Source organism: Ictidomys tridecemlineatus, chromosome 2 (assembly GCF_052094955.1).
Source record: "Ictidomys tridecemlineatus isolate mIctTri1 chromosome 2, mIctTri1.hap1, whole genome shotgun sequence".
Lineage (NCBI taxonomy): Eukaryota > Metazoa > Chordata > Mammalia > Rodentia > Sciuridae > Ictidomys > Ictidomys tridecemlineatus.
In genome coordinates this window covers 12,549,306-12,577,068 of record NC_135478.1, presented here as the reverse complement: position 1 = coordinate 12,577,068, position 27,763 = coordinate 12,549,306, and the positions used below count along the sequence as shown (strand labels likewise).

The 27,763-nt window shown below is 46.8% G+C and overlaps 1 protein-coding gene and 1 long non-coding RNA gene across 4 annotated transcripts; one reads left to right on the top strand and one right to left on the bottom strand.

The window, feature by feature from the left end:
* Nucleotides 1-1,661: 1,661 nt before the first annotated feature.
* Nucleotides 1,662-14,759, bottom strand: LOC101975902 (cytochrome P450 4F3). 3 transcript variants are annotated; one of them, XM_078037710.1, is made up of 13 exons: nt 14,618-14,759; nt 14,057-14,255; nt 11,634-11,778; nt 8,875-8,928; nt 8,657-8,784; nt 6,772-6,893; nt 5,717-5,987; nt 4,568-4,634; nt 4,242-4,371; nt 2,688-2,821; nt 2,539-2,603; nt 2,311-2,393; nt 1,662-1,925 (listed from the first exon to the last, which is right to left on the bottom strand). In XM_078037710.1, the coding sequence occupies exons 2-13, from the start codon at nt 14,252-14,254 to the stop codon at nt 1,751-1,753; spliced, it is 1,572 nt and encodes a 523-aa protein (XP_077893836.1). In that variant the 5' UTR covers nt 14,255; nt 14,618-14,759; the 3' UTR covers nt 1,662-1,750. The 3 variants fall into 3 exon arrangements, with proteins under 3 accessions (XP_077893836.1, XP_077893837.1, XP_077893838.1); XM_078037711.1 differs by lacking the exon at nt 11,634-11,778 and adding an exon at nt 9,985-10,129; XM_078037712.1 differs by lacking the exons at nt 11,634-11,778; nt 14,618-14,759 and having other exon boundaries at nt 14,057-14,249.
* A 55-nt stretch (nt 14,760-14,814) lies between these two features.
* Nucleotides 14,815-17,478, top strand: LOC144374974 (uncharacterized). Its single transcript, XR_013434194.1, has 2 exons — nt 14,815-15,303; nt 16,374-17,478. It is a non-coding gene; the product is annotated as an uncharacterized LOC144374974 (long non-coding RNA).
* The last annotated feature ends 10,285 nt before the right edge of the window (nt 17,479-27,763 follow it).

The window sequence follows — 27,763 nt, the reverse complement described above, 5'->3', positions numbered from 1 at the left end:
CATTGATGATTCTAAGAGGGCAAAGATGGATATCAGGATAAACAATCCACAGTCCCTGACCGGTCCACCCCAGACACTACCAAAATATCCACTGTACACTCGCCTTCCTAAACACAGGAACACAATCATAAAATCTCCAAAGGCTACAAACACAAAGTTCATCTGTCCTCTCCACTTTGCTCTCTTTTGCAGAACTTTCCCACAGATAATCTTTTGATGATAAAAACCCATATAATAAACATGTTGAGCCAGCTCTGGGTCACTGTTCTCAACTAGAGGTCAGTGTCTCACCTGATCCCAGCTTTCTCTCTTAATGTTTGTGTGTCTTTATCAATACCCCATGGCCCCTTGCTGGTTTCTGGAGTTTGGCCATGCAGGTCACGGCAAATGATCATCCCAATATTTCCCAAAATTGGTTAATCACAAGATCATGCCAACTTAAAATCTCACTGTAAGCTAGCTGCTTCCATTAATTGCAGACCAAGTTTGGATTAAGTTCCCCACTGCTTTAAAACAACTTTTAAAGCTGGATGCTTTTCCAGTTCCATAGGTGAATAAGTGATGTGAAAAGACAGAAAGGAATCGCAAAACTGGCTGGGGTTTAGTTCACACGAAATGGCTTTCCTAACATGCATGAGACCCAGGGTTCCATTTCCAGCAAGGGGGAAAAAAAAGCAGGCATTATTCTGATGAAAGCAGAAAGTTATAAATGAAATGAACATGAAGTAGACTTTTGTTCTCAAGTCAGGAAAATGGGAAGCTCATGAGGAGATGAAAAGAATCAAAACCCACGAGTGAAACAAGAGGGGTTGAAATCTCCAAGATCCTCTTCACAGAAGTGGGACCTCAGGGGACGTCTCTAGGTAGGGAGTAAACTGAATTGAAGGAGACCTCACGTATGATTGCAGAGTGAATTAAACTGCCATAATGACCTTGGATACCACAGGCTTTGATCTTCCTTTCACATAATCTACAGAACGCTGCTCTCTTCACATTGTGCAAGTATTCAAACACGACAGCCACTATCAAGGTAAAGATAACCAGCCAATAAAAAGTGCCCCAATAAAAAGTTTTTGAAAAATCAGCAAAAATAACAGGCAATAAAAATACAGTGACTCCAATGATCAGACACAATATAAAACAACCGTGCTTAGCCATGCTGAGCTCGGAGCTCGGGCCCATGCCTGGTGCCCGGCTTTCCAGAGGATGAAGCAAGATTTGCGCTGGAGCCCAGGAGTTAGACATTGCTCTACATAGATTCTGTCTCTAAAAGTAAGAAAAGCAGAAGATGGTGGGAAGGAGCAGGAGCAAAGAAAACACAACTGAGTTTGCTATTTTTAATAAACCTAGTAATTTAGTAGCCACTGCAACAGTGAAAAAAATCCCATGATGAGAAAATGCAGGCTACATTAGGAGAGGCGAACAGAGGTAAGGATGGTAAATATTTAGTGTTCTGAGCGTTTGTGACTCAGAGGCTCAACCCTGCCCTTACTGTAGGTCCACCTTCTGCTCCAACACCTCCCAAGACTCCCACCATGTGCTCAGGGGCTGTGAGGCCAGCCAGAGCCAGCGAGGGTCGGGCCTCGCCTCCCGCACCTAGGCCACCACTTTGGTTGCCCGACGTCCCCCGCGCCCGCTGCTGACGCTCGGTGAGACTCAAACGCAGGTGAAACCGTTTTATTGCAGGTATCTGCACAGGTAGCTTGGGGGATCTGCACGGAGGGGTCCCCGGACCCGCCTCGGTGGGTCACTACGCGCCGGCGCTCAGCGGCTCCACGCGCAGCCAGAGCCCGCCCTCGGCGCGCAGGATCAGCTCGGGCTTCCTGCGCGGCTCGGTGTCGTCTGGCAGGACGCGGAAGCGCAGCAGCGTCAGCGCCAGCACCACCTTCATCTCGCTCATGGCGAACGTCTGCCCGATGCAGTTCCTGCGGGCGGGGTGGGGACTTTTACTGCGCCAGGGACCCCCTTCCGACCCTGAACAGCCTGAAGGGCAGCAGGGGGGCTGACGTGTCTGGACCGCTGTGGGTGTCCCTGTCCCCAGAGCCTGTCCCAACACCCCCCCCACACACACACAACTCAGCCTAGAAGCTGGGGTGGGAAGGCTCTGAGCACACGGTGGACCCCATTTTGGACCGACCGCTTTGGGGACACACCCAACAGCCACTCTCCTAACCTCGACACACAAACTACAAGAGCGACAGGAAAGACACCAGCAACTGACCATCCGCAACTTCCCCCCTTTCTGCACTACCATCCCCAGAGTCCCGATGCCATCACCCCACCCCCATCTCAGACTCCCGCTTTCCTTACCTAGGTCCCGCGGAGAAAGGAATAAAAGCTAGAGGTGACCTGTCCTTGGCGTTTTCTGGGTCAAAGCGGAAGGGGTCATAGACCTGGAGGGGAGGTCCACCAAGACACAGTTGCTGGGTGGGGTCTGCCAGCACACCCAGGGAGAGACAGAGGTGCGTGTGGTGGGGTCAAAACGCCACTCCACCCCTGCAGTGGGCAAGAATGGGAAGAGGGAAAGGCAGGCAGTACCTCAGGGTTCGGCCACACAGTTGGGTTGTGATGAGTCCCGAAAATACTGATGAGGCAGGTGACTCCTGTGGGAGAGAAGGGACAAGGTCCAACTGCCTGATGGAGCCCTTTTCCTGCACAGGAGCCTCCGCCCCCTGCCTTGTGGGTACCTTTGGGGATGACCCGGCCGTCGGGGAGCACAACGTCCTGGGTGCAGCAGCGGGAGATGACTGTAACTGGGGGGTGCAACCGCAGACTCTCCTTGATGCACATGGTCAGGAAGGGCAACTGGGCCAGGTCGTCCCTAAAACCACCACCACCCCCAAATTATCCAGAGAGCAAAACAGAGTTTGCCGGCCTCTGGGTGAAAACTTTTCTCCTTCTCATAAAATAAGCCCCAGATGGATCAAGTATTTGAGAATTGGAAAAGCAATTAGGAAAGGACTGGAGAAGCTGTAACTAGGTATCTTTAGAAGTTTTTCTTCAAACACAGCATCCAAAAAAAAAAAAAAACACTTTAAAGAAGTCAACAGTTTGCATGAAAATAAGTGTTCTTGATACTATAGAAAAGAATAAAAATACAAACAAGTAAAAGACAAAATACACACATTTAATTGTGTATGGGGGGTATCAATTTTGTTTTATTATTATTATTATTGTTGTTGTTGTTGTTGTTTTGTTTCAAGACAAGGTCTGGACCCCAAACCTTGATCCTCCACCTCAGCCTCCCCCGTAGCTGGGATTACAGGTGTGCACTAGTAAACCCAGCTCACTGTACCCACTACAGCTCTTCTTCATCTCCCTCTGTCTCTCAGTCCCCCCTTCTCTCTTTCTCTGTACTCTCTTTCTCTCTCTTCCTTTCCACCGTCTTCCTTTTCCATCTGAGCCTTTCCTCTTCACACACAAACCTTCACCTCTCTTCTCCCCTCCCCCTTCTGTTTTACTCCTCCTCCCTCTGCACCGCCCATTTTGGTAAAGACTTGCTTCTTGACCTAGAGCACTCTTCCTCAGATGAAAAAGAAAATTCTTCTGCTAATCATTGGGGGGCTCAGTTAAAACCATTATTTTACCTCTAGCCTTGTTTCTCTTCCTCTCAACCCCATTCCTACCCTTGTATGCTTGTTACAGTCATGGTGGGATCATTTGCCCACCAATCTGAGAGCTCGTGGAAGGAGATCCGGGGACTGTTTCCTTCTCAGGTCTCTAGAGCACAGAGCAGGGCTGAGCACAGAATGGGGGATGGGAAGACAGTGTGGGCCTGTTTTCTGAATGAAGGCTGCACCCATGAAGCATGCAGGTGCTCTGGGTACAATAGATGACTTTTACTTCCAGGTATCTCCTATGAATCCTTGGATTGGACAGGAAGTTAAGAATTAGGTACAAGAGAAGAACAAACTTTTAGGAGATGAAGATCCTTAAAAAAAAAGTGCTATTTGAAAGAAAACAGAGGAAGTGCAGGGGAAGTCTATTTCCTGACCATGGCTGACAGTCCTGTTCTACCCTCACAGATTGTCACAGTGTCACTGAATCTCCCATAAGTTCAGATCATTTGTCCCCAAATCCTGCAAATGCACCCTTGCTAGTCAGGTTTGGTACTAGGCCCTGCCTCTGAATTGGGTCCTATTCCCACAAAGCAATAATGAAATCACAAGCATCTTACCCTTCCCCATCTGGGAGCAGGGCCCATGAGAGGGGCTCAGGGTGGGCCCTGAGGACTCACTCACCACTCAATCTCTTTAGGATCACGGTCCTTCAGCAGGTCTTGCACCTCCTTCCGGCAGCGCTCCTGGTATTCCGGGTGCTTTGCCAGGTTGTACAGGGCCCAGGAGAGACCACTGGCCGTGGTGTCATGGCCTGAGGGGCAGTCAGGCAGCCTTGGGCCTCTGGGCTGCTTCAGCACCAGAGGGTGGACAGCGCCCAAGCATTGAGGTCCCAGGAAGGATAGGAAAGAGGAGAATGGACAGAATGCAGTGATCCAGGGTCCACCCAGCCCATCGCTGGGGTGGAGAGACCCTCCACCCCCTCTGTAGTCCTGCACGGGGGCCCTCACCCTCAAACATGAAGGTGTCAGCTTCTGCTCTTATATCCTCATCTGACAACTCTTTTCCATCTTCATCCTGGAGAGAAGACAGGACATCCCACACCCCAAATTACACCAGGTCTGCAGGATCTTCAGTGTGACTGACTCAATTTCAACAGATCTGACTTTCAGGGGCTGGGGCTGGGGCTCAGCGGTACAGTGCTAGCCTAGCACATGTGTAGGCGCTGGGTTCAATCCTCAGCACCACATGAAAATAAATAAATAAAATAAAGGTATTGTGTTTGACTACAACTAAAATACTTTAAAAAAAAAAAAGATCTGTCTTCCATCCAGAAACCCAAGCCACATGCACCCCTAGACCTCTCTGTTGGTCACCATCACCTGAATCCCCACCACACAGTCATCCTGCTGGGGTTCCTTGCCTCCTAGTTTGTCCCTAGCAGGAGGAATAAATGATCCATGAATATTTTCATATTCTGTATAATTTCTGTATAATAAGGAGTTTCTGAGAAAAGGTTACTTACTGGAACTTGGGTTAGAGGATTATTAAATGGCAATTTACCTTGGACATTAAGCATTATTCCAAATACATTTGCTCATACTCTCAAGTGAGAATCTTACCTTATGTCCCCAGAGGGATTTGGTTCTCAGGCCAATAGACTTTACCTTTCCACTGAAGATAACTTGTTTATTCTCCAGAACAAAGTTTGGTTCCCCTCCCTCTCCCCCTGCCAGAAGAGCAATTGTGCCACCTGTCCTATATAAGCTTCAAAACTCAAGATTTGAAGCTTCAAAACAGATTAAAATCTTGCATCACCTGGGGAAGGAAGAGTTGGGAATTGGGAACCATTGCTACAATCCTACTCAGGTTGCCTTTACTGTAATAACTGGATTTTGTATGTCACTTAGTCACTTATGGAATTGATCAAAGTGCTTGGTGCATTTGTCAACATAGGTATAGACACAGATATAAATGTAATATACAAACTTCTTAACTTGCAAACAGATTAAATTATCAGGCCCTTCACAGTTTCAGACTATGGAGTCCCCTGCTGGCGCATCCAAGAGTTATCTCTAAGATCTATTTAGCTCTGGCTTGCTCCTCCCTTCTCAGATACCTCCTAAGGCTTCTTAGTGTCCTCCTGTTGAGAAGCTCACCTTGGTCAGCAGGAGCACATCAATGAAGTCCAAAGTTTTGGACTCAGCCTTGGCCTTGAGGAAGTCACTAATACCGTGATCAGGGAGGGTGCGGCGCCGCTCCTGGATGACAGCATCTGTGAAGTCATGCACCAGGCGGCAGGCCTTACGGAAGCGCTGCCCACTGGGGCTGAGAAGGTACAGGAAGTCCATGTGCATGAGGAGTTGCTCGTTCCTTTTGACCACGAGGGCACTGAGCTCCAAAATGGCAGCAATATATTCACTGGGCTTCCTGCAGGATGAGGACATAAAAGGAGGCAACAGCTCCACATATCTGATGCCCAAGGAGGACTTCTCACCAGCGGCTGGGAGCTACCTCCCATGAGGAAAGTGAGTATCCAGAAACACATGGCCTCTCAGATACACAGTGGATATAGGCCATCAGGTTGACTTTCCTTTGTCTCTTCTCTCTCTGCAACCCATCTCTGTGACCCACCTCCATGCCCAAGCAACCCAGAGCACAGGCTGGACATCAAGCTCCTCTCCTTTGTTTAGTATCCAGTCCTGTCCTCTTTCCTGCCTGATACTGTCCACAGCTCACACATCATTCTCTTCTAACTGGTCCTAGAAGCAGCCCCTGCCCTAGCTTCCTTGCATCCCATGTCAACTCCAGGTACTGTCTGCATGAGAAGTCCCACAGAGTTCAGCTCTGATCATGCCCATCATGAGCTCAAACACCTTCATTGGTTCCCTGAAAACCTCCTGATAAAATTCACACTCCTTTGCCTGACTTTCAATCTCCTTAAGATCAACCCACTCCTGCCACTTGATCCTCTTCCACGGAGTCTCCTTCTTGCCTGTTGTACACACTCTGCTCATCTGAGCCCCCTTACCTTTACTCAAACAATTCCACTTACTTGGAGGAACTAATTTCTCTCTCCCCTTCCCTGTCCTTCAGTGCCAGGTCTGACCCACAGCCTCCTGGAAGCCTCCTCTGGCCCCTACACATAGCCCCCCCCCCCACGGACTCACTTGAGTCCCTGGCCTAGGTTCCAAGACCTTAGGAAAGGACTCACTCTTGACAATTGCTGTCGAAGCTGAAGACGCATTTCTGCAGACTGTCCAAGGTCATGAGGCTGATGTGCTCAAACATGTCCAGACGGGCGCTGCCCTCTGAGATCAGTTGCCGCCACTTGGCCTGGCCAGGAAAAAGAACAGGGCTGGGGCTTGGCCTTGGCTCCCAGAGCCCCTGCCCAACTACTCCTACCAGGATGGACTCCCCAGAGCCAGCTCATGGTCTTCGGTCTAAGGCACCCAAACCCAGGGAGGATCACGTTCAGTAGGAGCAGAAGCTGTTCCTACTGAGAAATGAATGCCCAAGGCTGGCAATCAGTCCACGTCCCAGCTCTGCCTCTGTGCACCTTTAATCACTTGTTTGCTTCTCCTAAGTTCCACATGTCAAATCTTCAGCAACAGTTAACCTGATCTGCTTCAAAGGCTGATTATAGGAGATTAAAAACCCTGCTTCACCATTCATGCTCACTTACTAGCTAGGTGATCCTGAGCAAACTCCCTAATTTCTTTCACACACTCAGAATGATTATTTGTCATGGGCAAAATAACCTGTGCTATTCATAGTTGTGGAAAATAAATTGGACAATATGTATTAAGCAATTGGCAAGTGGTATAATTTCTGGTATACATCAAGTCTTCAGGGTTAGCTTTCCTTGTCTTCATAGAGATATATTGATTTTAAAAATATTTTTTAAAAATCTCTTATATTGGGAGAAGGAATCATGCATAGGTCCTGAATGCAAGGTTCCTAGCCTGGACCATTTCTCAAAGGTAAGTTTGTAGAAAATAACCCCAAAGGAAGATGGAATGACTCCTCTGGGTGAGATTCAGGCTAGTTTCTGTTTGCTATTAAAGCAGATTCCCTAAATCTAGTGTAATGGGATATACCAATGAGCAGGCACCTAAGGAAGCCAGCCTTGTCACCACCATGGGATTCGGTGGCTTGCAGCAAAGATTAAAGCAACAAGAAGCACAGGTTGCTTGGTGAGTCATGAGTAATCAACTACCCTTTGCCACTGATCCAGGAATCTCATGTCTTCTGGAAGAATCCAAGCTAACTTATTAACTTACAAGTAAGAAAAATCCTAAGCACTTCACAGAAACCTCACCTCCAACATTACTCTATTTCCCAAGTCCACATCTTTTGCAGTGGGATGTTTCAGCAAGAAAAGAAGGAGAATCTATTTTACTCCCCATCTGATTATGTGATAGAATTCTGACTTTGGCCAATACAATGTGACTAAAATGAGGTCATAAGCTCAATGAAGCCTATACTTCAAGAGACACTGCAGCCTCCTCTCACACCCATGGAACCCTATCTCTGCCTTGGATCCCCAGATTATCTTCTGAAGGGACAGAATCACGCAGAAGAGTACAGTTGTCCGAGATGAGGACATTCTACATCAGTCAACCCCCAAACATGTGAGGGAATCTTCCCAGGGTCATCAGAGTTGCCTGCCTGACCCTCAGCTGATCATACACCTTGAGTGATTCCATCCGCATCCGGAAGAACCAGCCTACTGACCTATACCCTTGTTAGCAACTCTAAACCTCATTGATTTTCAACCAATGGGTTCAGAAATGACTTGTTACACAACAACAAATCCTTCAGCACTGTGGCTTTGCAGACCTTCTGTGAGAGAAGCTTGGAAACTAACCCCTTCTGAGCACCTACCATGCACCAGGGACATAACTCCACTATATTACTTAGGACAACTTTTAAGTACAGATTTTTATTCCCATTTTACTAATGTGGAAACCGAGGCACAGAGAGAAAGACCAATCGGTCTCAAAGTGGTTCATCAGAGCCAGATCTGTAGACCGGCTCTGTCTGTGACCCTTCTCCCACCCAGGTTCAACTTTGGACACTAGGTTCAAGAGACTCACATGCATGACATTCGTACTGTCATTGAAAATCTTCATATAGGGCTTCAGGATGTTGAAATGGAAGGCAGGTGTCAGCAGGCGACGATGGTGGTTCCATTTGTCACCAGAACTCAGCAAGAGCCCATCCCCTGGTAGGGCAGCCATGGGCAGTGGGCAAGGGTACCACCTCACCCTGGCACCCAGGGTTCCCCTAAGTCCTGTCATCTGCAGTTACTTACCCAGCCAGGGCTTCAGGAAGCTGTAGAAGATCACATCCTTCAGTGCAACCGCAGCTGACGTGAACAAGAACAATTAGGGCCATGGAGAGGGGTAACAGGGGGGGGGGCTGTGGGAGGAGGTGGAGGCTCCCAGGCAGGGCTTGCACTTCCCCCCTCTAAGACCAGCATAGCAGGAAGGATTCCAGGGGAGAGGAAATAGGGAAGAGGGAGGAGGCTAGAGGGGACCAGGCCAGGCTGCAGCAGCAGAGCCACAAAATAGCTACACACGGCACAAGACAGACCAGCACACCTGGGCGTGAGTCCTACAAGCTCCAACATGTTCTACAACATTCTAGCACAGCACAACACTCCACAGAGCTTATAGGAAACCCTGTCCACCCAGCACCATTTGACATCTCCTGACATAGACCCGAGACATGTGACAGGGACATTTGTTATGTCCTGACATGGGCAAAACATACATGACCTGCCAAGACATGATACAACATCCTCTGACATGAACCAGAGAAGGTCTAACGTGACATCTATGCCCCACAGACAGACTGCAGACAAGATTGAAATACGGTCCTATTCCTATCCCAGATATGGCCCAGATGTGACCCAACTGAGTCTGAGACCTGACCTGGATAATAAGACTTGTTTTAGACAACACTCAAATTAGGTCTCAGTCTCTTCTCCAAGGGACTCTGGGACCCAGACTCCAGACAAACCACACACATGGCCCAGATGAGGCCAGCAGAAAGAAAAAGATAATCCACAACAGAAACACAGACAAAACCACCCGGACTCTGACATGCCCCAAATGTCCTTGGCCACAACAGAGCCCCAGGCAGGACCATCACCAATGTAACCAGGCATACATTAGCCAGCTGTAACCAGGATCCGGGAGTAAATGTACATTGGCAAGTTGTGACCATTCAGCAGATGCCACACAGACATGCTCCAGACATGAGCAGACATGACCAGAGGTCAGACAGGTGGGGGTCCAGGTGAGACAGAGGCAGGAGCATCGCTGCCGCAGCCCCTCCAGCTTGCACTAGGGTCCCCGAACAGCTTGAGGCAGCACAGAGACCTTGGCAGCAGGCCAGCTGGGGTCATGCCAGTGTCTACCTGGAGCAAAGAGCACCGGCTTGATGCAGGTGGGGTGGAAGATGCGGACCACTGGGTTCCAGGGCCCCACCCACCAGCAGCACACATCCCCAAAGGTGCTCGCCAGACTCTGCGTGTACAGCAGACCTTCTTCTGAGCCCTGGATCTGGAGAACAAACAGAACCGGATGCACACTCCCCTGGGCTACCAGAGAAGGACCTACAGCACTAGACCAGGTCAGGGAGTGCAGGGAATTCCACTCAGCGGGTCATCATCCTCCATGCTGAGCCCTGCCTGGGCTCTCTGCCCGCATCCTCTGCACACAACAGTCTGGATCCCTCAGCTACAGTCACAGAAATACTCCTTCCCCTCTTGCATCCCAAACACTACACACCTGGGTCATCTTCCGTTCAGTTTCCCAGGTAGGCACTGAGGCTCTGAATGAGGAAGTCACATACACGCTCACGGCCCTCCAGATAGTGAGTCACATGCCTGTGACCAGAGTCTGAATCCATATCCTGAGTGCTTAACCGCTAACCGGCTTTGTGCTCCCCCAAACAATCACACTGGGGGTCCCATGCCTGCCAAGACTTGGGCAATCAGAGTTGCAGTGATTAAATGGGAAATCTGCCCTCCGATTCAGGCCAGGACAATTGAAGTCAATAATGGGTCATTGATGGGAATGCTGGGGGAATGAAGAGCTCTTTCATGGAAGTGAACTTTGGGGGCTCTTCATTCAAGCCCTGCCTTGAACGGAAAGTGGTGCCAAGAGAGCAGACAGATCTCTCTGGACATTATTTGAGAGCTGGATCTAACTGTGCCTGAAGATCAGCCTCCCTGGACTTTACCCTAAACAGATTCCCTCTCTGACTTAGAGCACACCGTAGTGAGTCTCCACCATGCACAACTGAAAGAGACTTCAGCAGCCAGAGAGTCAGGGACCTGCCCCGATCACCAAGCACTTTGGTATCAGAGCTACTGCTCTTTCCCCTGCTCAACTTGGTCTGGCCAAGAATGGGAAGGGCAGGGGGCAGGGGGAATGAACCAGGCTGGGGTGGGGTCTCCTAAGAAAGACTCCTAGGGCCTGGAGCAGCAGGGCAGGGAAAATGCAGGGGACCAGCCACAAGAAGGAATCCACCCACCAGAGTTGGGTATCGTGGAAATAGCAGCCACGCTCCTCCTCCAGCCACAAGCCCTCCTCGTGGCTCTGGGTCTGCAGAAGGGCAAGGCTGGGGCCAGGAGTGGCAGAGGGGCTTGGGCGCATCCCCTGCCCTGCTCTGGTAGCTCCTCCTCCAGGAGGGCTCCAGCTGCCCTGGCAGAGACCCTGCTGTCCACCAGCTGCCACAATCTGTCTCCCTCCAGCCCATACAAAATGTTGGGGTTATTGGTCCAGATCCATTTCCTTGAACTAGGGGATCCCTCCAGGAAAGAGCCCTGGATTAAGGCCTCTTGGGACTCTGGAGGCACTGAGAACACTAGGGTGGAGGGGTGGCCACAGTGGAAGAAAAAGACAGTGAGATGGGGTCTGCGGAGCCCATGAAAGAGAGAGGAAGAGGCGGAGAGGAAGAGGGAAGAGGGGGCTGGGGCGAGGCAGGGGCCCACGGAGGCCTGCAGGTGGAGGGCACTCAGATGTGACATAGCGCCCACCACCAAGAGCTCTGCATGGGTACCTGAGGCACTGAGGACAGATCGGACGATGTTGGGGTGGCACAGAGTGACGATGGGAATGATGGGGCCCAGCCATGTCATAAAGCCCTGAGGATAGGTGCCCACCAGCTTCGACACTTCCTTCAAGCCCTGCTCTGTGGGTTGGATCTGAAAACAAGGCAGCGGTGGTCACCTCCTGACGCGGTTGATGTCAAGTGTCAGCTTGTCAGATGTCCCCTGAAACATGATTTCTGGGTGTGTCTGTTGGGTCATTTCCAGGAGAGAGTGGTGTCTGCGTTGGTAGACTGAAGACGCACCCTCCCCAGTGTGGTCCACTGAGGGTCCAGAGAGGACGTGCAGGCAGAGAAAGGACAGGTCCAATCTCTCTTTGGAGCTGAGAACTCTTTCCTGCCCCTGGACATCAGAACTTCAGTTCTCAAACCTTTGGACTCGGAACTTAATACCAGCAATCTCCACCCAAGGTTTTTATGCCCTTAGGCTCAGACTGAACTAATGACACCACAAGATTCCCTGGTTCTCCAGCATTGATGGTGTACAGTGAGACTTCTTGGACTCCATAATATATGAACCAGTTCCCCTAATAATTCCCTCTTCTCTCTCTCTCTCTCTCTCTCTCTCTCTCTGTCTCTCTCTCTCTCTCTCTCTCTCTCTATATATATATATATATATATATATACACACATATGTGTGTGTGTCTGTATGTACACCACACACGCATACGTACATACACACATATCTTACATACATATGTACACAGATATATGTCTTTGTTTAGGTTTGCATAATGTCTCTATATGTGTGTGTACGTATATATATGCATGTCTGTATGTGTAGTACAATCATGTGTATAGTAGTCCCTTAAGATTGCAGTTGTAGCTGTTGGGTGTGGTAGTTTACACCTGTAAACCCAGTGACTCAGGAGGCTGGATTAGGAGAATCTTGTGTTCAAGTTCAGCTTCAGGAACTTAGTGAGGCCCTAAGCAACTGAGCAAGACCCTGTCTCTAAATAAAATATAAAAAGGGGGCTGGGGATATGGCTCAGTGGTTAAGCACCCCTGGGTTCAATCCTTGGTACAAAAAAAAAAAAAAATTACAGTGTAGCTGAAGAATTTGAAGAATGGCTATGACCCAGCACTTTGACTGATTTTTTTCTGTGTTTGAATACTTTTAGATACATAAATACTTAGTATTGTGCTCCACTTGCCTACAGCTTTCAGAAAGGCAACAGGCTGCCCTGGCATAAACCTAGGAACAACAGGCGACACCACGTAACCTAGGTGTGTGCACGGCTGCACCGTCTAGGTATGTGAGGCCACCCCCTGGTGTAGGCAGAGGACAAAATCGCCTGGTGACGAATTACTCAGTAGGGTTCCCATGATTAAGTGATGAAGGACTTTGTATGTGTGCATGTGTGTGTGTGTGTGTGTGTGTGTGTCCGTGCCCCTTCGTTCTCTTTCTCTGGAGAACCCTGACTAATAAACCATCCCAAGAGCCACAATAGGGGCTTCCTACGGCCTCTGCAGGTGGTTTGCCTTCTGCAGTGAACACATGTCCCCATTTTGTAAGGATGGAGGGAATCTCTGCTGCTCCTGTCCCATCCCTCTCAAGACCCTATCCGAGTCCCAACAGTGCATCCCAGGGCAGACAGAGAAGTCAGGTGACCTCCATCTCTCCATCAGGACTCTCCCACCCATGAGCACCTGCTGCCACCCACATGCTGGCAGACCGTCCTGTGCCTGCTCTCACTAAACCTGTGCCCTTTACCAGGGAAGCGGCCAGAGCACAGCTACCCAATGTGGAGGGCAGATCTAAGGTCAAGGTTTAGAGTAAAGGGTGGGGTCGAGGAAGGCTTCTGAAAAGGGAAGTGGCGGCCAACTTCAATCTGGGTTGGGCAACAGGGCCCACGGGTTCATCTTAGGGGAGAAGAGAGATAAGAGGAAGGCGCCCCAGGAGGGAGAAGGGGGAGGCAACCCAGACCCATCTCCTGGCTGAGCTGGTCCACGGGAAGCGATTGCTCATTTCCGTGAACATCCCGAAGCCCATAGACGGGCAGACAGAAAGAAATGGTTCAGGTAGGAGCAGACCCTGGTCAGCACCCTGTGGAGGACTCAAGTCCAGCAGCAGAGAATACAGGAACACCAGGGGGTCCTCACTCCACGTAGCCCACCCTGGGAGCCCCTCAGGGATGCACCAACGTGGCAAAGACAGGCCAGAAATGAATCCCAAAGCAGACTAGGCCACGGGAACAAGGAGGTTAAGAGGGGCTTGGCCCATCTCGGGGTGAACACACCCCAGAGCACCTGCCTTCCTTGTCCTCTGCTGTCCGAGACCTTAGCCCACCCGACCCAGCTCCCCGAGCCCCATTCCTGACCCCTCAGCAGCCCATACACCCCAACAGCCCAACCCAGCCTGCTGCCACACTCACCATGCCCACGTGACCCAAGAGCCAATTCCGTTTGGGGGGCTGCGGGAAACATTGGAGGCGACGAGAGTTTTCATAAAAGGCATAGATCCAGGTCAGGCTGCGGGCCAGGAGCCAGGAGGCCCCCACCAGCAGCAGGAGGATCCAAGGAGAGGCTTCCGTGGGCCCCAGTCCCAGCCAGGACAGGCCCAGCTGTGGCATTCTGCAGGGAAGATGGGACAGAGGGTGAGCTGCGGAGGGTCACTGGACGGGGACAGTGTTGTGAAAAGGGCAGGGAGGGCTCAGAGAGGGGAGCAAGACCGAGGGCAACCCACGGAAAGCATCAGGGAGAGCAGAGACGAAGATGGAGGAGGAAGAGGAGAAATTGGAGATGGGAGGAGAACAATGAAGAGAGACTGATTGGAGTCCAGACCTTCCTGAGTCATAGACAAGTTTCCGGGGACTGTTACCCGGAAACCACCAGTTTCCCAGGCTGGCTGCCTCCCTGGAGCTGCCCCAGCCCTGGGCAACATCCTTCCCATATCAGGTAAAGAGCCTCCAGTCCCACCAAATCTAGTCTGGCACCTTCTGTCAGGAGCAGCTTGTCCCCAACAGGCTCTTCTCCTCTCCTCTGGGACTTCTCTGTCCCTGGTTGATGACCTGGAGGAATCTGCGGGAGGCTGAGCTGGGCTGGCCTGGACCAGCCAATCCCAGCAGGCCTGTCTGGGCAGGCAGCCAAGAGTGGGGGTGGAGCCAACTAGGTGCAAAGGGGAACCCTTCCGTAGTCACGGGCACGGGCACGGGCACTACGTCCTCAGGACTTGGCATCTCCTACCTGGGGTAGAAAACATGTTGCGGGGGTGAGAAAAGGTGCCTGAGTGATAAAGTTTACAGCCCCCTCTGCTCTTTCAAAGCCAGGGTGCAGTAGGGAGAAGGATGGATTTATGAGTTCAGGAGAGCAGGGCCAGGCCAGGCCTCCCCCCAGAAGATCTCCAGACCTCCTCTCCAAGCATGGACTGCGGGAACATCACCCACCTTTGCTCAGTGAAAAATGAGGAGGCTCAGAGATGGAGACCTGTGGTGACCAGCTGCATAGCCTGGCAAAAGTTCAAGTCCTGCTTCCAGCCAGCCCAAGGCCTGGAGTGAGACATGACTTCTAGGAGCAGCAACAAAGAATCCAGCCCTGCCGGGTATTACCTGGATCAGATTCCAGGGATAAGGAAACCAGCTGAAAGAGCTCACCTGGGGCTGGGCTCATTTGGAGCAGGAAGGTGAGAGAAGAGAAGGGCTAAGAGGGGACCTCAGGAAATGAGGCCCAGGCCAGGGGGGGCAGAGCCAGGAGACCCTGGGTGAAGACCCTGTCCTACCTCGTCCTGCCTCTCATTGTGGGTAGTGCTAGCCCTCCTGGGCTCCGTCTTTAAAGCATGGCTAATGTGTGCATATTCTACACACAGGGTGTCCCATTTGTGCCGCATGCTCAGCTGCATCCAATGGCCAAGGTTTCCTGCTAACCTCTCTTCAGTATCTAAGAACCCAGACCCTGAAGCCCAATCCCTCTGCCAGGCTGATTCACCTCCATTAATTGAGAACAATGCCCTTTTATTAATTGGGACATTTATACATGGTGGAAGCTCAGACCCTATGGTGGCCCCAGAAGAGAAACACCTTGAGACACTTGAATCGCCACCTGTCCCCTCCTCCTGCACTCAGGTCTGGGGCTCCCCTCCTGGGCCTCTGTGTCCTGTCCAGGATTGCCCTGCAGGGTGGTCTCAGGTGGTGGGGGGCTTCAGGGATTGAGCTTCTCGGAAGGAATGTGGGAGAGAGAGATGATCTCCTGACACTGGCAGGATGTTAGGGAGACCCCCAAACCTCCCTTTGTACCCCCACTCAGTGGCTGTCTGCTCCTAGAGCCCCCAGTTTGGTAGTGTGTGCCCTCTCCAGAGTCCCCTACACCACCCAAGGGAAAGACTTCACCTGTCGGCAGGTCCATCTGTGTCAAGGCCAGGGGACAGTCCAGCTAGATCCACAGCCCTAGTCCTGGAGACAGGATAAAGATGCCCCATGACTGCAGTTGATGACGCACTGTGTGCCTGGGAGTATCAGGCAGCCTAGAGCAGGCTGCTGGCCACCGCCACCTTTGCCTGCACGTCACAGGCCTTGATTGAGTCCTTTAGGTATAGTAAGCGCTCCCCCACTTTATGAATGGGAATCAGGCTGAAAGAAATTTAGATGACTCACCCAAAGTCACACTGCTGGTGGAGTCAGGGGGCCTGGCTTCGTACTGTGTGCCACTAACCACTAGACCGCACTGCTTTTTGTCTGTGCCCCACACTCCCAACAGAAACAGCCAGCAGGTGCAGCACAGCAGACTCCAGGCATGCAGGTTCAGGCCCTGGGCCGACAAACTGACCGGTGAAAACTCCGGAGCAACCTGGAGGTAGCTCCTGCGCCCTGTACTTCCACAAGGATCCATAGCTGTGAGTCCCAGAGTTATCAGTTGACTCAATTCTCGTTCAGACATATGGGCCCACAGAAGGCACTTCCTGAGGATAACCCCAAGCCGCCTGTGGAGAAATCCACACATACACAACGGCAGTACACTCCACAAAGGGGCTTACAGAGGAGCATGCCACAGATGCCAGCCACCAACCAGTGTGTCCAGACACAAGGCTCTGACCTCAGACCTGTGCACTCCAGAGGGCAACGACCCTGTGCTCTCCTCCCCTCGGCTACCAAACACCACATCAAACAGACTGCAACGCCTCTGCCTTAGACTGCCGCACCATGCACTCCCCAAAATGTACACAGAGAGCCCACACTGGGTTGGACAGAACTGAAAACGCGGAGCTTTTCTTCAGGAGGGTGCACGAGACTCTACCCCTAACGGGGAATAGCCAGGCTGCTAAGTCACAGACAATCAGAGACCATCTCCTCTGACCCAGCAGAAAGCTAATAGGCACCCAGACACAGTGAAGGTCAGAGACAGCCTCCTAGGATCGTGTTGGAGGTGAGCAGGGGTGATCACTACCTCCACGCCCAGGGAACCCGAGGTACAGCTGAAGGCTGGTGGACAGCTTCTAAAGGTCCCCGTCCTAATGAAATCCGAATCAGGAAGTCTCCATAAGAAATGTCTCCACCTTGGATTATTCTAAATAGCTCTTCATTTTTTTTTTTTTATACCAGGGATTGAACCCAATGGTACTGAGCACTGAGCCACATCCTCAACCTTTTCTATGTTTTTTATTTAGAGACAGAGTTTTGCTGAGTTGCTTAGGGCAACTAAGAAGCAAGTGGCTGAGGTTATCTTTGAACTTGTGACCCTCCTGCCTTGGTCTCCCTAGTAGCTGGGAATACAGGCATGCACCACTGTGCCCGACTCTAATGTCAATTTTAATTTTACATGTTACTTTTCATTTTGCATCAGTAAATGTTCCTTTATTATTCAATATTGCACCCTGGTTTGGCTGAGTCTCAGGCCCTAGAAAGAGGTTGTGGGGTTCTGGCACTTGAAAGAAAAAGCCAGGTGCAGCTGGGATAAGAGACCTACTTTATTTGGAGGTGGCAGCAGCGCTTCCTCTTACCCCCAAGTCTCTCCATAAGTCTTTTTTATATGCAGGCCAACCAAAGAAGGCACAGTGCCAACAGGTCACACAGTGAGCCCATGCTCACAAACAGATGTTTATGACTTTGAGTACATATGCCGAATCATTTTATGACCTTGATGACATACTAAAAATATAGCTCACCAGAAGTCTCAGTGAGGGATCCTAACTATAGCCATCTTGGACCTTCCTTACAACCCTCAACCCATTAGATTCTATTTCTCCTGTTGTTTTAAAGCATTAACCAGAGTCACTCTCTTTATCTTCGTTTTCCTAGCTCAGGTGTATACCTGCCCCTCTTAGTCTCTCTTTCCTTCTTGCATTACCTACTCCTGCCTTAAATCCCCTCATTTTTTCTTCTTGCCTTGGTTTGTATTATTCTTTTCTTTTTATTTTTAAAAAATATTTTTTTAGTTATAGGTGGAGACAATATCTCTTTCATTTTGATGTGGTGCTGAGGATCGAACCTAGTGCCTCATGAATGCTAGACGAGTGCTCTACCTCTGAGCCACAACCCCAGCCCTCTTTTTCTTTTTTTACTTGCTCAATTTTTCTCTCCTCCCATTTTCAGCCCCTGTAATAATAATAATTTTATGATCTTTAATAACTATTTCAAGCAGTACTGCAATTTTATATCCAGATTAGGGGAACTGTGGAATACATTTTCAACCAGTTTTCTCCCTAAGGTTTATTGGTACATGACTTTGCTCTGAGTGATTGGTTAATAGGGCTTAGTATCTTCTCTCCAAGTGGCACTGATTCTGGGGACAGCAGAGGGTACACACTGAGTGGGAGTATCGATACCTGCATATTCACCCAACCTGGGGAACTGAAAAGAAAGAAGCTCACTAAATCGTCCCTTGCATTAGACTAGAAGAATAATCATCCCAGCAGATGGGTAGACATACAAAAAATATTAAAAAAACTACCTGCAAAAGCCCACCACACTTGAACACCTGATCCATTGACATAATAGTGGAGGAAATGTTGGAGGAAAAATTTAGAGAGTTCCTGGTTCAATGAGCTAAAAGAAGATGGAAGGAATAAACTTAGAGAGAAAATACAGGAAGAGAAAGATCATTTCAATAAAGAGGGATTCTGAAAAAGAACCAAACAAAAATCCTGGAAATGACTCAATAAATGAAATTTTTAAAACAGTTGAAATTATCATCAATAGATTAGAGCACAAAGAATAAGAATTCTTAGACCTTGAAGACAAAGTATATAGTCTTTATTTTTTTTAAGAGAGAGTGAGAGAGAGGGGGGACAGAGAGAGAGAGAGAATTTTAATATTTATTTATTTTTCTTAGCTCTCGGCGGACACAACATCTTCGTTTGTATGTGGTGCTGAGGATCGAACCCAGGCCGCATGCACGCTACCACTTGAGCCACATCCCCAGCCCCAGTATATAGTCTTTAAAAGAAAGCTGACAATAAAGGAAAGATGTTAAGAGACCATGCATGTCCAAAAGTTTTAAAAAATTGCAGTAACATTAAGAGACCAAATCTAAGAATCACTGGTGTCAACAAAGGCACCAAAATCCAAACTAAAGGAATGCACAATCTTTTCAATGACATATTATCAGAAAATTTCCAAGTCTTAGTAATGAAGTAGAAATCTAAAATACAAGGTGCAAACAGGCAAGATGTAAAAGACACAGTGTAATGAAAATGCCTAATACACAGAATAAGAATAGAATTTTAAAAGCCATGAGAGAAAACTAGGAGATCATATTTAGAGGAAGGTCAATTAAGATTTCAACTGATTCTTAGCAAGAAGAGTGAAGCAGGAGGCATCATAATACCAGACCTTAAACTATACTACAGAAGGACATGGTGTTGTCACCAAAATGGACATGTAGACCAGTGGTACAGAATAGAAGACACAGAGATAAACCCACATAAATACAGTTGTCTTATACTAGACAAAGGTGCCAAAAACATATAATGGAGAAAATATAGCCTCTTCAACAAATGGTGCTGGGAGAACTGGAAATCCATAAGCAGCAAAATGAAAATAAACCCCTATCTGTCCCTATGCACAGAATTCAACTCAAAGTGTATCAAGGACCTAGGAATTAGTCCAGAGATCCTGCACCTAAAAGAGGAAAAAGTAAACCCAAATCTTCATCATATTGGATTAGGCCCTGACTTTCTTAACAAGACTCCTAAAGCACAAGAAAAAAAATCAAGAATTAATAAATGGGATGGTCTCAAACTAAAAAGCTTCTTCTCAGCAAAAGAAACAATCAATGAGGTGAACAGAGAGCCTATATTTCTGGGAGCAGATTTTTGCCACACACATGTCAGATAGAGCACTAATCTCTAGGATATATAAAGAATTCAAAAAACTTAACACCAAAAAACAACTCAATCAACAAATGGGCTAAGAAGCTGAACAGACACTTCTCAGGAGGAGATATACATTCGATCAACAAATATATGAAAAAAATGTTCAACATCTCTGATAATTAGAAAAAGGCAAATCAAAACTACCCTAAGATTTCAGCGCACGGCAGTCAGAATGGCAGTGATCAAGAATACAGACAACAATAAATGTTGGTGAGGATGTGGGGGGAAGGGCACTCTCATACACTGCTGGGGGGACTGCAAATTGGGGCAACCACTCTGAAAAGCCTCAGAAAACTTGAAATGGAGCCACCATTTGACCCAGCTATCCCACTCCTTGGTCTACATCCAAAGGACTTAAAATCAGCACACTATAGTAACACAGCCACATAAATGTTCATAGCAGCTCAATTCACAATAGCTAAACTGTGGAAGCAACCTAGAGGCCCTTCAATAGATGAATGGATAAATACACAATGGACTATTACTCACAATTAAAAGAGAATAAAACTATGGCACTTGCAGATAAATTGATGGAGTGGAGCATATCATGCTAAGAGAAGTAAGCCAATCCCCAAAAAACTAAAGGCCAAATGTTCTCTCTGATAAGTGGATGTTGAACCATAACAGAAACGAGGGAGACATGGGAAAAAGGGAGGAACTTTGATTGGGCAAAGGGGAGGGAGGGCAGGGAGGTAGCATGGGGCAGGAAAGATGGTGGAATGAAATGGACATCATTACCCTAGGTACGTGTTTGACTGCACATATGGTGTGACACCACATCATGTACAACCATAGATATGTAAAGTTGTGTTATAATTGTGTACAATGAATCAAAATGCATTCTGATATCATATATACCTAATTAAAATCAATCAATCAATTTTTATTTTTATTTTATTTTATTTTTTTATCAATCAATTTTTTAAAAAAGATTTCAACTGATTTCTCAGTTTTAACCCTAAAAGTCATAAGAGCTTGAGATAATATACACCAAGCCCTGAAAGAAAACAGATGCCAACCAAGATTACAATATCTTGGACAAGCAAAGCTGTCCTTCAGAATTAAAAATAAAAGCCTTTCATGATAAGCAGAAACTACAAGAATTCATAACCACTAAGCTTGTACTACAAAAAATAAAATATTTATGCAGAAGAAATGAAAATTAAAAGTCAGAGCCTGCAGAGGGGTGAATCTCACTAGAAGAACAGTCAAAGGTGAATAAATTCTGAATTATCATTAGAAATAAACTGAAATGGCAAGAAATAAAAATCATCTCTCTATAATAACCCTAAATGTAAGTGGTCTAAACTCTGCAATCAAAAGACATAGATTGGGGCTCGAGTTGTAGCTCAGTGGTTGAACACTTGCTTCGCATGCGTGAGGTACTGGGTTGGATCTTCAGCACCACATACAAAAATAAATAAATAAAATAAAGATTTAAAAAAAGACATAGATTGGCAGAATGGATTAAAAAATAAGAGCCAACAAAATGTTGCTTATAAGAGTCTCATCTCACAGTCAAAGACATTCATGGGCTGCAAGTGAATTAATGGGAAGAGATATACCATGCAAATTAAGACCAAAAGCAAGCAGGACTAGCTATCAAAGTAGATTTCAAGTCAAAATTAATCAAAAGAAACAAAGAAGGTAATTTAATACTGGTTAAGGAAATCATTGAACAACAAGATATAATTTTTGGAATGTTTTTGCCCCAAATATCAGTGCACCTATGTACATAAAACAAACTTTTCTCAATATAAAGAATCCAAGTGAACACAATACAATATTTCTGGGTGATTTCAACAAACCTCTGTTACCACTACACAGGCCATCCAGACAGACTCTTCAGAACTAAAAAATATTATTATTCAAATGGACCTAACAGATACATATAGAATATTTTATTTGCCAACAACTGAATTCACTTCCTTCTCAGTGGCACATGGAACTTTCTTTGAAATAGATCATATTTTCGGGCACAAGGTGGTCTTAGGAAATACGAAAAAGAGAGATAATTTCTTGCACCTATCAGATCACAATGGAATGACATTAGAAATGACAAGTTTTTTTTTAAAAAAAGAAACAATGTTTAACACCTGGAGATTAATAATACACTTTTGCATGAGAAATGGATCATAGACAAAATTGGAGAGAGATTAAAAAATTCTTGGAAACAAATGAAAATATAGATATAACATATCAAAATCTCTGGTACAGTATGAAGGCAGTTCTAACATCAGAAAAATAAAGATATCAAATAAATAATCTAATGTTACACCTCAAGGCCCTATAAAAAGAAGAAAGTTCTAGTTCCAAAGTTAGTGGAAGACAGGAAATAATAAAGATCAGAGTGAAATTAATGAAATTGAAAATAAAACAATTCAAAAGTTTCATTCAACAAAGAGTTAATTCTTTCAAAATAAAACTAAGATTGCTAAACCCTTAGTCAAACTAACCAAAAGAGAGAAAAAGAGAAGTTCCAAATCAACAAAATGAGAGATGAAAGGGGAGAAGTACCACAAACACTTCAGAAATCCAGAGGATCATTTTGAAAATTTATATTCCAATAAAATGGAATATCTAGCATATATTGATAAATTTTGAGACACATGATATGCTCAAATTGAACCATGAGGTTATGGAAAACCAACATCAAGCAAGGAATTTCAGGCAGAAATTAAAAGTCTTCCAACAAAGAAAAACCCAGGACCAAATGAATTTTTAGTCACGTTCTACCAGATCTTTAAAGAACAACTAACACCAGTCCTTTTCAATCTACTCTGTGAAATAGAAGGGGAGGGAACACTCCAAAATGCATTCTATAAAACCAGTATCATCGTGATACCAAAACCAGACAAAGACATATTAAGGAAAGAAATCTTCAGACCAATATCCCCGATGAACATAGATGCAAAAATTCTCCATAAAATATTGACAAACCACATAAAAAAGTACTTTAGGAAGATAGTATATCATTATCAAGTGAGTTTCCTTCCAGTAATGCAAGGTTGTTGAACATACAAAAATCAATAAGTGTAATGCACCACCTAAATAGAGTTAAGGACAAGAATCAGATGATCGTCTAAATAAATGGAGAAGAAGCATTAGATAAAATCCAGCACCTATTCATGTTAAAAATGTTGGAGAAACTAGGGTTAGAGGGAACTTACCTCACATTGCAAAGACTGTATGTGAAAAACCCAAGATCAACGTCATGCTGAATGGAGAAAAAAACCAAAAACATTTCCTCTGAAATCAAGAACAAGATAAGGATGTCTACTTTCACCACTTCTATTCAAACATAGTTCTTGAAACTAGAGCAATCAGGCAAGAAAAGGAAATTAAAAGGACACAAACAGAAAAAGAAATCAAAATTCTCTTTTTTTTTTTGCTGATGTCATGATCCTATATCTACAAGACCCAAAACACTCCCCCCAAAGACTTCTAGAGCTGATAAATTCAGCAAAGAAGCAGGATGCAATACCAACGTGCATAAATCAATCACTTGCTTAATCTCCAATAATATCTGCTGAGAAGGAAATCTATCCCATTTATGCTAACCTCAAAATATACTTGGAAATTAATCTAATTTTGCTAAGTGGCTGAGGCAAGACAGCATTTTTAACAAATGGTTCTGGGAAAACTGGTTGTTTCTATGTAGAAGAATGAGACTAGATTCTTGCCCTGCACAAAAGTCAACTCAAAAATGGGTCAGAAACCTAGGAATTAGACCAGAAACTGTGCAACTCATAGAAGAAAATGTAGGGTCAGTGCTCCAACATGAAGTCACAGGCAATGAGTTTTTCAGTAGGAATCCTAAAGCTTGGAAGAAAATGCTAAGAGTTAATAAATGGGATGACATCAAGTTAAACAACTTTTGCACTGAAGAGGAAACAGTAATATGAAAGAGAACCCACAGGATGAGAGAAAATCTTGGGTAGCTACCCCTCTGATAGAAGATTAATATGTAGATTATATAAAGAACTCAAAAAGCATGAAGAAGCCAAATAATTCAATTAGTAGATGGGCAAATGAACTAAACACACACTCCTCAAAAGAAGGAATTACAAATGGCCAAAAAATATATGAAAAACCTTCAACATATTTAGTGGAAGGAAAATATAAATCAAAACTACACTGAGGTTTCCTCTCATTCCAGTTAGAAAGTCAGCCTTCAAGAACACAAAAAATAATAATAATAAATGCTGGAGATGATATGGAGAAAAAAGGACATTTTTACACTGCTGATGGGATTGTAAATGAGTATAACCACTATGGAAATCAGTACAAAGTTTCATCAAAATACTAGACATGAAACCACCACGTGACCAGCTACACCACTCCTTTGCATACCCATGTTTATAGCAGCACAATTCACAATAGCCCAACTATGGTCCAGCCCAAATGTCCACTGGTAGATGAATGGATAAAGAAATGTGGCATATAAGCAAAATGGAGTTTTATTCAGCCATAAAGAAGAATGAGATTATGATTTTTTTTTCAGGAAAATGGATGAAACTTGAGATGATGTTAAGCAAAACAAGCCAAAATCAGAAGGTCAAGGGTTGTCTCTCATATGTGGAAAGAAACATGGAGGAGTCTCCTGAACACTGAAGGGAGATCAGTCAAGTGAAGGAGAGAGACCATGGGGGTTAGGAGGGAGAGGGAAAGGGGAAATACTGGGGAAAGATGGACAAATTGTATTGTCATATTCATGTATGTACAAATATGCAAAATAATTTGTCAAAATTATGTACAATTACGATGCACCGATAAAAAATATGGGGAAAAAAATAGAAGCAACCATTGAGCAGAAACCTGAATGCCACGGAGAAGGGGTCTGTGTATCAGGGCCACGTCAGGAGTGGAAGAGCCGAGCACCAGCTGGGACAAACAAATGGCCTAAAAAAAAAACGTAGCCATTCTTGCTTCCTTCCTCAGCCCTGCTGAGACAGAGATGTGGGGCAAGTTCCCCCAAGGGTCTGTGGGGAGCGGAACCAGCCGTGCCCAGGTGGTGAGGAAATCTGGCCCCATGTTCAAGCGGAAGCAGTTGTTGCTGTGTCTTACTCACCAAAACAAAGTTCATGAAAGACTCCACGGGCCCCTGCAGACTCATCCAGGACAGGTCCATGAGTGGGGCCCGTGAGTGTCTTGGCAGAGGGGCCAGGAGAGCAAATGAGCCAGTTTGAGGGTTTTTTTTTTAATATATTTTTATTTGTAGTTGGACACAAGACCTTTATTTATTTGTTTTTCTGTGGTGCTGAGGATGGAACCCAGAGCCTCACATGTGCTACGCAGGCGCTCTACCACTGAGCCCCAGCCCCAGCCCTGGTTTGGGGGGGTTTTAAAGGAGCAAATAAACTTCAGACAGAGAAGGATCCACAGGACTCAGGGTGGTCAATTCCACCCTCTCCTGGATGAGTGCCAGCTCTAGAGCTGGCCGGACTCACTCCAGCCCTAGAACGGGGGAACTCCTGCTGGTCCACAGGCCGACCAAGAGCAGGGAAAGAAGTTTCTTTCATCCAAAACCAAAGGAGGGGACTACCGTGGAGTCTGCAGGGGAGAGACAGAAGTTTGTTCCTCATCAGGGGATCTGCTTAGCCAGCAGGCAGGGGGACCCACCCAAGGCAGAGGCGCTGAGTGACCTCTGCAGGGCCACTGTGTAGGTGACAGGCTTCAACAGACAGGAGCTGCTGTCCACCTGCCTGGAGACGGGGTGTTGTCAGTGGGGACATCTGCAGGTGGGCAGAGGCGCGGGGGTGTGATAGTCTGGGTCTGCCTCTTGCCTCCAAATCTCATGTTGGGGTCTCACCCCATTTGGGGGATATCACAGGATAGAAACCTAATACTACTACAGTGTTTAGAAGTAGGTCTTTTCAGAGGTGACTAGGTTTAGATAAGGTCACCAGGATGAAGGCTCCATAGTTGAATCCTAATACTTTGTAAGAAAAGGCAGAGAGCCCAGAGGATTTATCTATCTATCTATCTATCTATCTATCTATCTATCTATCATAGATATCTATCTAGATATCTATCTAGATATCTATCTAGATATCTATCGGAGCTGGGGATTGAACCCAGGGCCTTATGCATGCAAGGCAGGCATTCTACCAACTAAGCTATATCCCCAGCCCCCAGAGGATTGATAACATATGCACACATGTACTGTTTCTTGACATGGGATACATGTGTAGCACAGGGACTCTGCTAGCAAGAAGGCCATCACCAGATGTACTCCCTTGACCTTGGACCAGAACTGAGTATCAAAATAAACCTCTTTTCTTTATAACTTAGCCAGTCTCTGATATAACACTGTTAGTAACAGAAAATGGACTAAGATGGAGAATGACATCACCCTCTGCCCTCCGCTTTCCAACCAGCTACCCTTTTGGCCAGTCACTCCCACTGACTCCAGGAATGACTGTCCCCGAGGGGTTAACTGATGCTGCCCCCAGGTTGCTATGCTGTACCTCATGGTTTCCTTTGACCCTGCCCACACCCTTGTGCAGGGCCCCTCCTTAATCCACCTTGTTTAGCCCACTTGAGGTCCCTGCCAGGGCCTGACGGCTACTTCACCCAAAGGTAAGGGACTCCTCAAGAGACCAGCTATGTGGGTGTAGAAGCTTGTATGTTCACAGAAACACTGAAAAGTCACACCCAGCTGTTGGGATGGGAAGGAGGAGTGGAAAGATTGAATGTGCCTTGCAAACACCGGGACTTACCAATTATTTCCTTTTCTTATATGAAGCCTTTTAAATTATAAGTACTTATTCATATAATTATAAACTGTGTTTTTGCCTGTCCTGCAGCAGCACCCCTCACAGTGTCTTGTGAGGAGCCAGAGAGCATCGTGGTTAAGAACAAGGTGTCAAGGGACCAACAGCTTTGTCCACACCAGGACCAGCTGTGTGACTTGGAGCATGTCTCTGTACTATTCCATGACTCTGTTTTTCCTCCTTAAATCTAGGGATAATGACAAGGTGTTGTAAACATTAAATAAGTTAAAACAAGTGTAAAGAGTCAACAACAATGCCCCCCGATAAGCGATCGGCACCAAGCTGGTTGCCATTATTACTGTTCTGATAGAAGATGGGCACCAGCTACAATCCTGGGGTCCCTCCAGCACCCAAAACAGAAAATTGATGGCTATAAAAATCCCCCATTCATCTCTGTTTTCAGGATTTTAGGAAAGCAGTGAGCACCTAGCTTGGGGTCAGAAAGCCCAGGTCAAAGTTGGCCTATGCCACTTACCAGTTGTGTGGCCTTGTGCAAGTGACTTCCTGTCTCTGAGCCTCTCGTTCTTCCTGGTTAAAAAGAGCATAAGAATAGGTCTAAGAGGGTTGCAGGAGTCAGTCAATATAGGTCTTATTTGGGGTTCCCCAGAAGCAGGTCCTGACACAAAGGTTCAAATGCAAATACTTTATTCAGAGGTGACCTCAAGACAGGAATTCAACTGCGCGTTGTCTCTTTGGGCAGTGATCCCGGGAGGTGGGATGGAAAGGGAAGGGAGCATTTCCACTGTGGATGGCAGGGCACAGTCCTGCTGGGAAGCTCCAGGAGGCAGACAGCCCCTGAGTGACCCCCCAGAGTGAGGGAGCGGAGCCCTTTACCCACCATATCCACCCACCAGTACTCAGGGTGCTTCAAGGGCAGTGCATCTCCAGAATGTCCTGCCTGCTCTTCAAGGGTCAGGCCTGGGGACAGGCAGGGCTCTGTCAGCAGTTTCCAGCCATGATCACAGCCTGGTGTGAACAGACACCGTTGCTCACACACTCAC

Excerpts from the sequence above, each read along its gene's own strand:
- LOC101975902 (XM_078037710.1), bottom strand. The coding sequence starts at position 14,254 with ATGCCACAGCTGGGCCTGTCCTGGCTGGGACTGGGGCCCACGGAAGCC. Across the intron at positions 4,635-5,716 it reads ATGTGCTCCTGCTGACCAAG|GATGAAGATGGAAAAGAGTT; the intron begins GTGAGCTTCTCA and ends TCTTCTCTCCAG. Across the intron at positions 4,372-4,567 it reads TGACACCTTCATGTTTGAGG|GCCATGACACCACGGCCAGT; the intron begins GTGAGGGCCCCC and ends ACTGCCCCTCAG.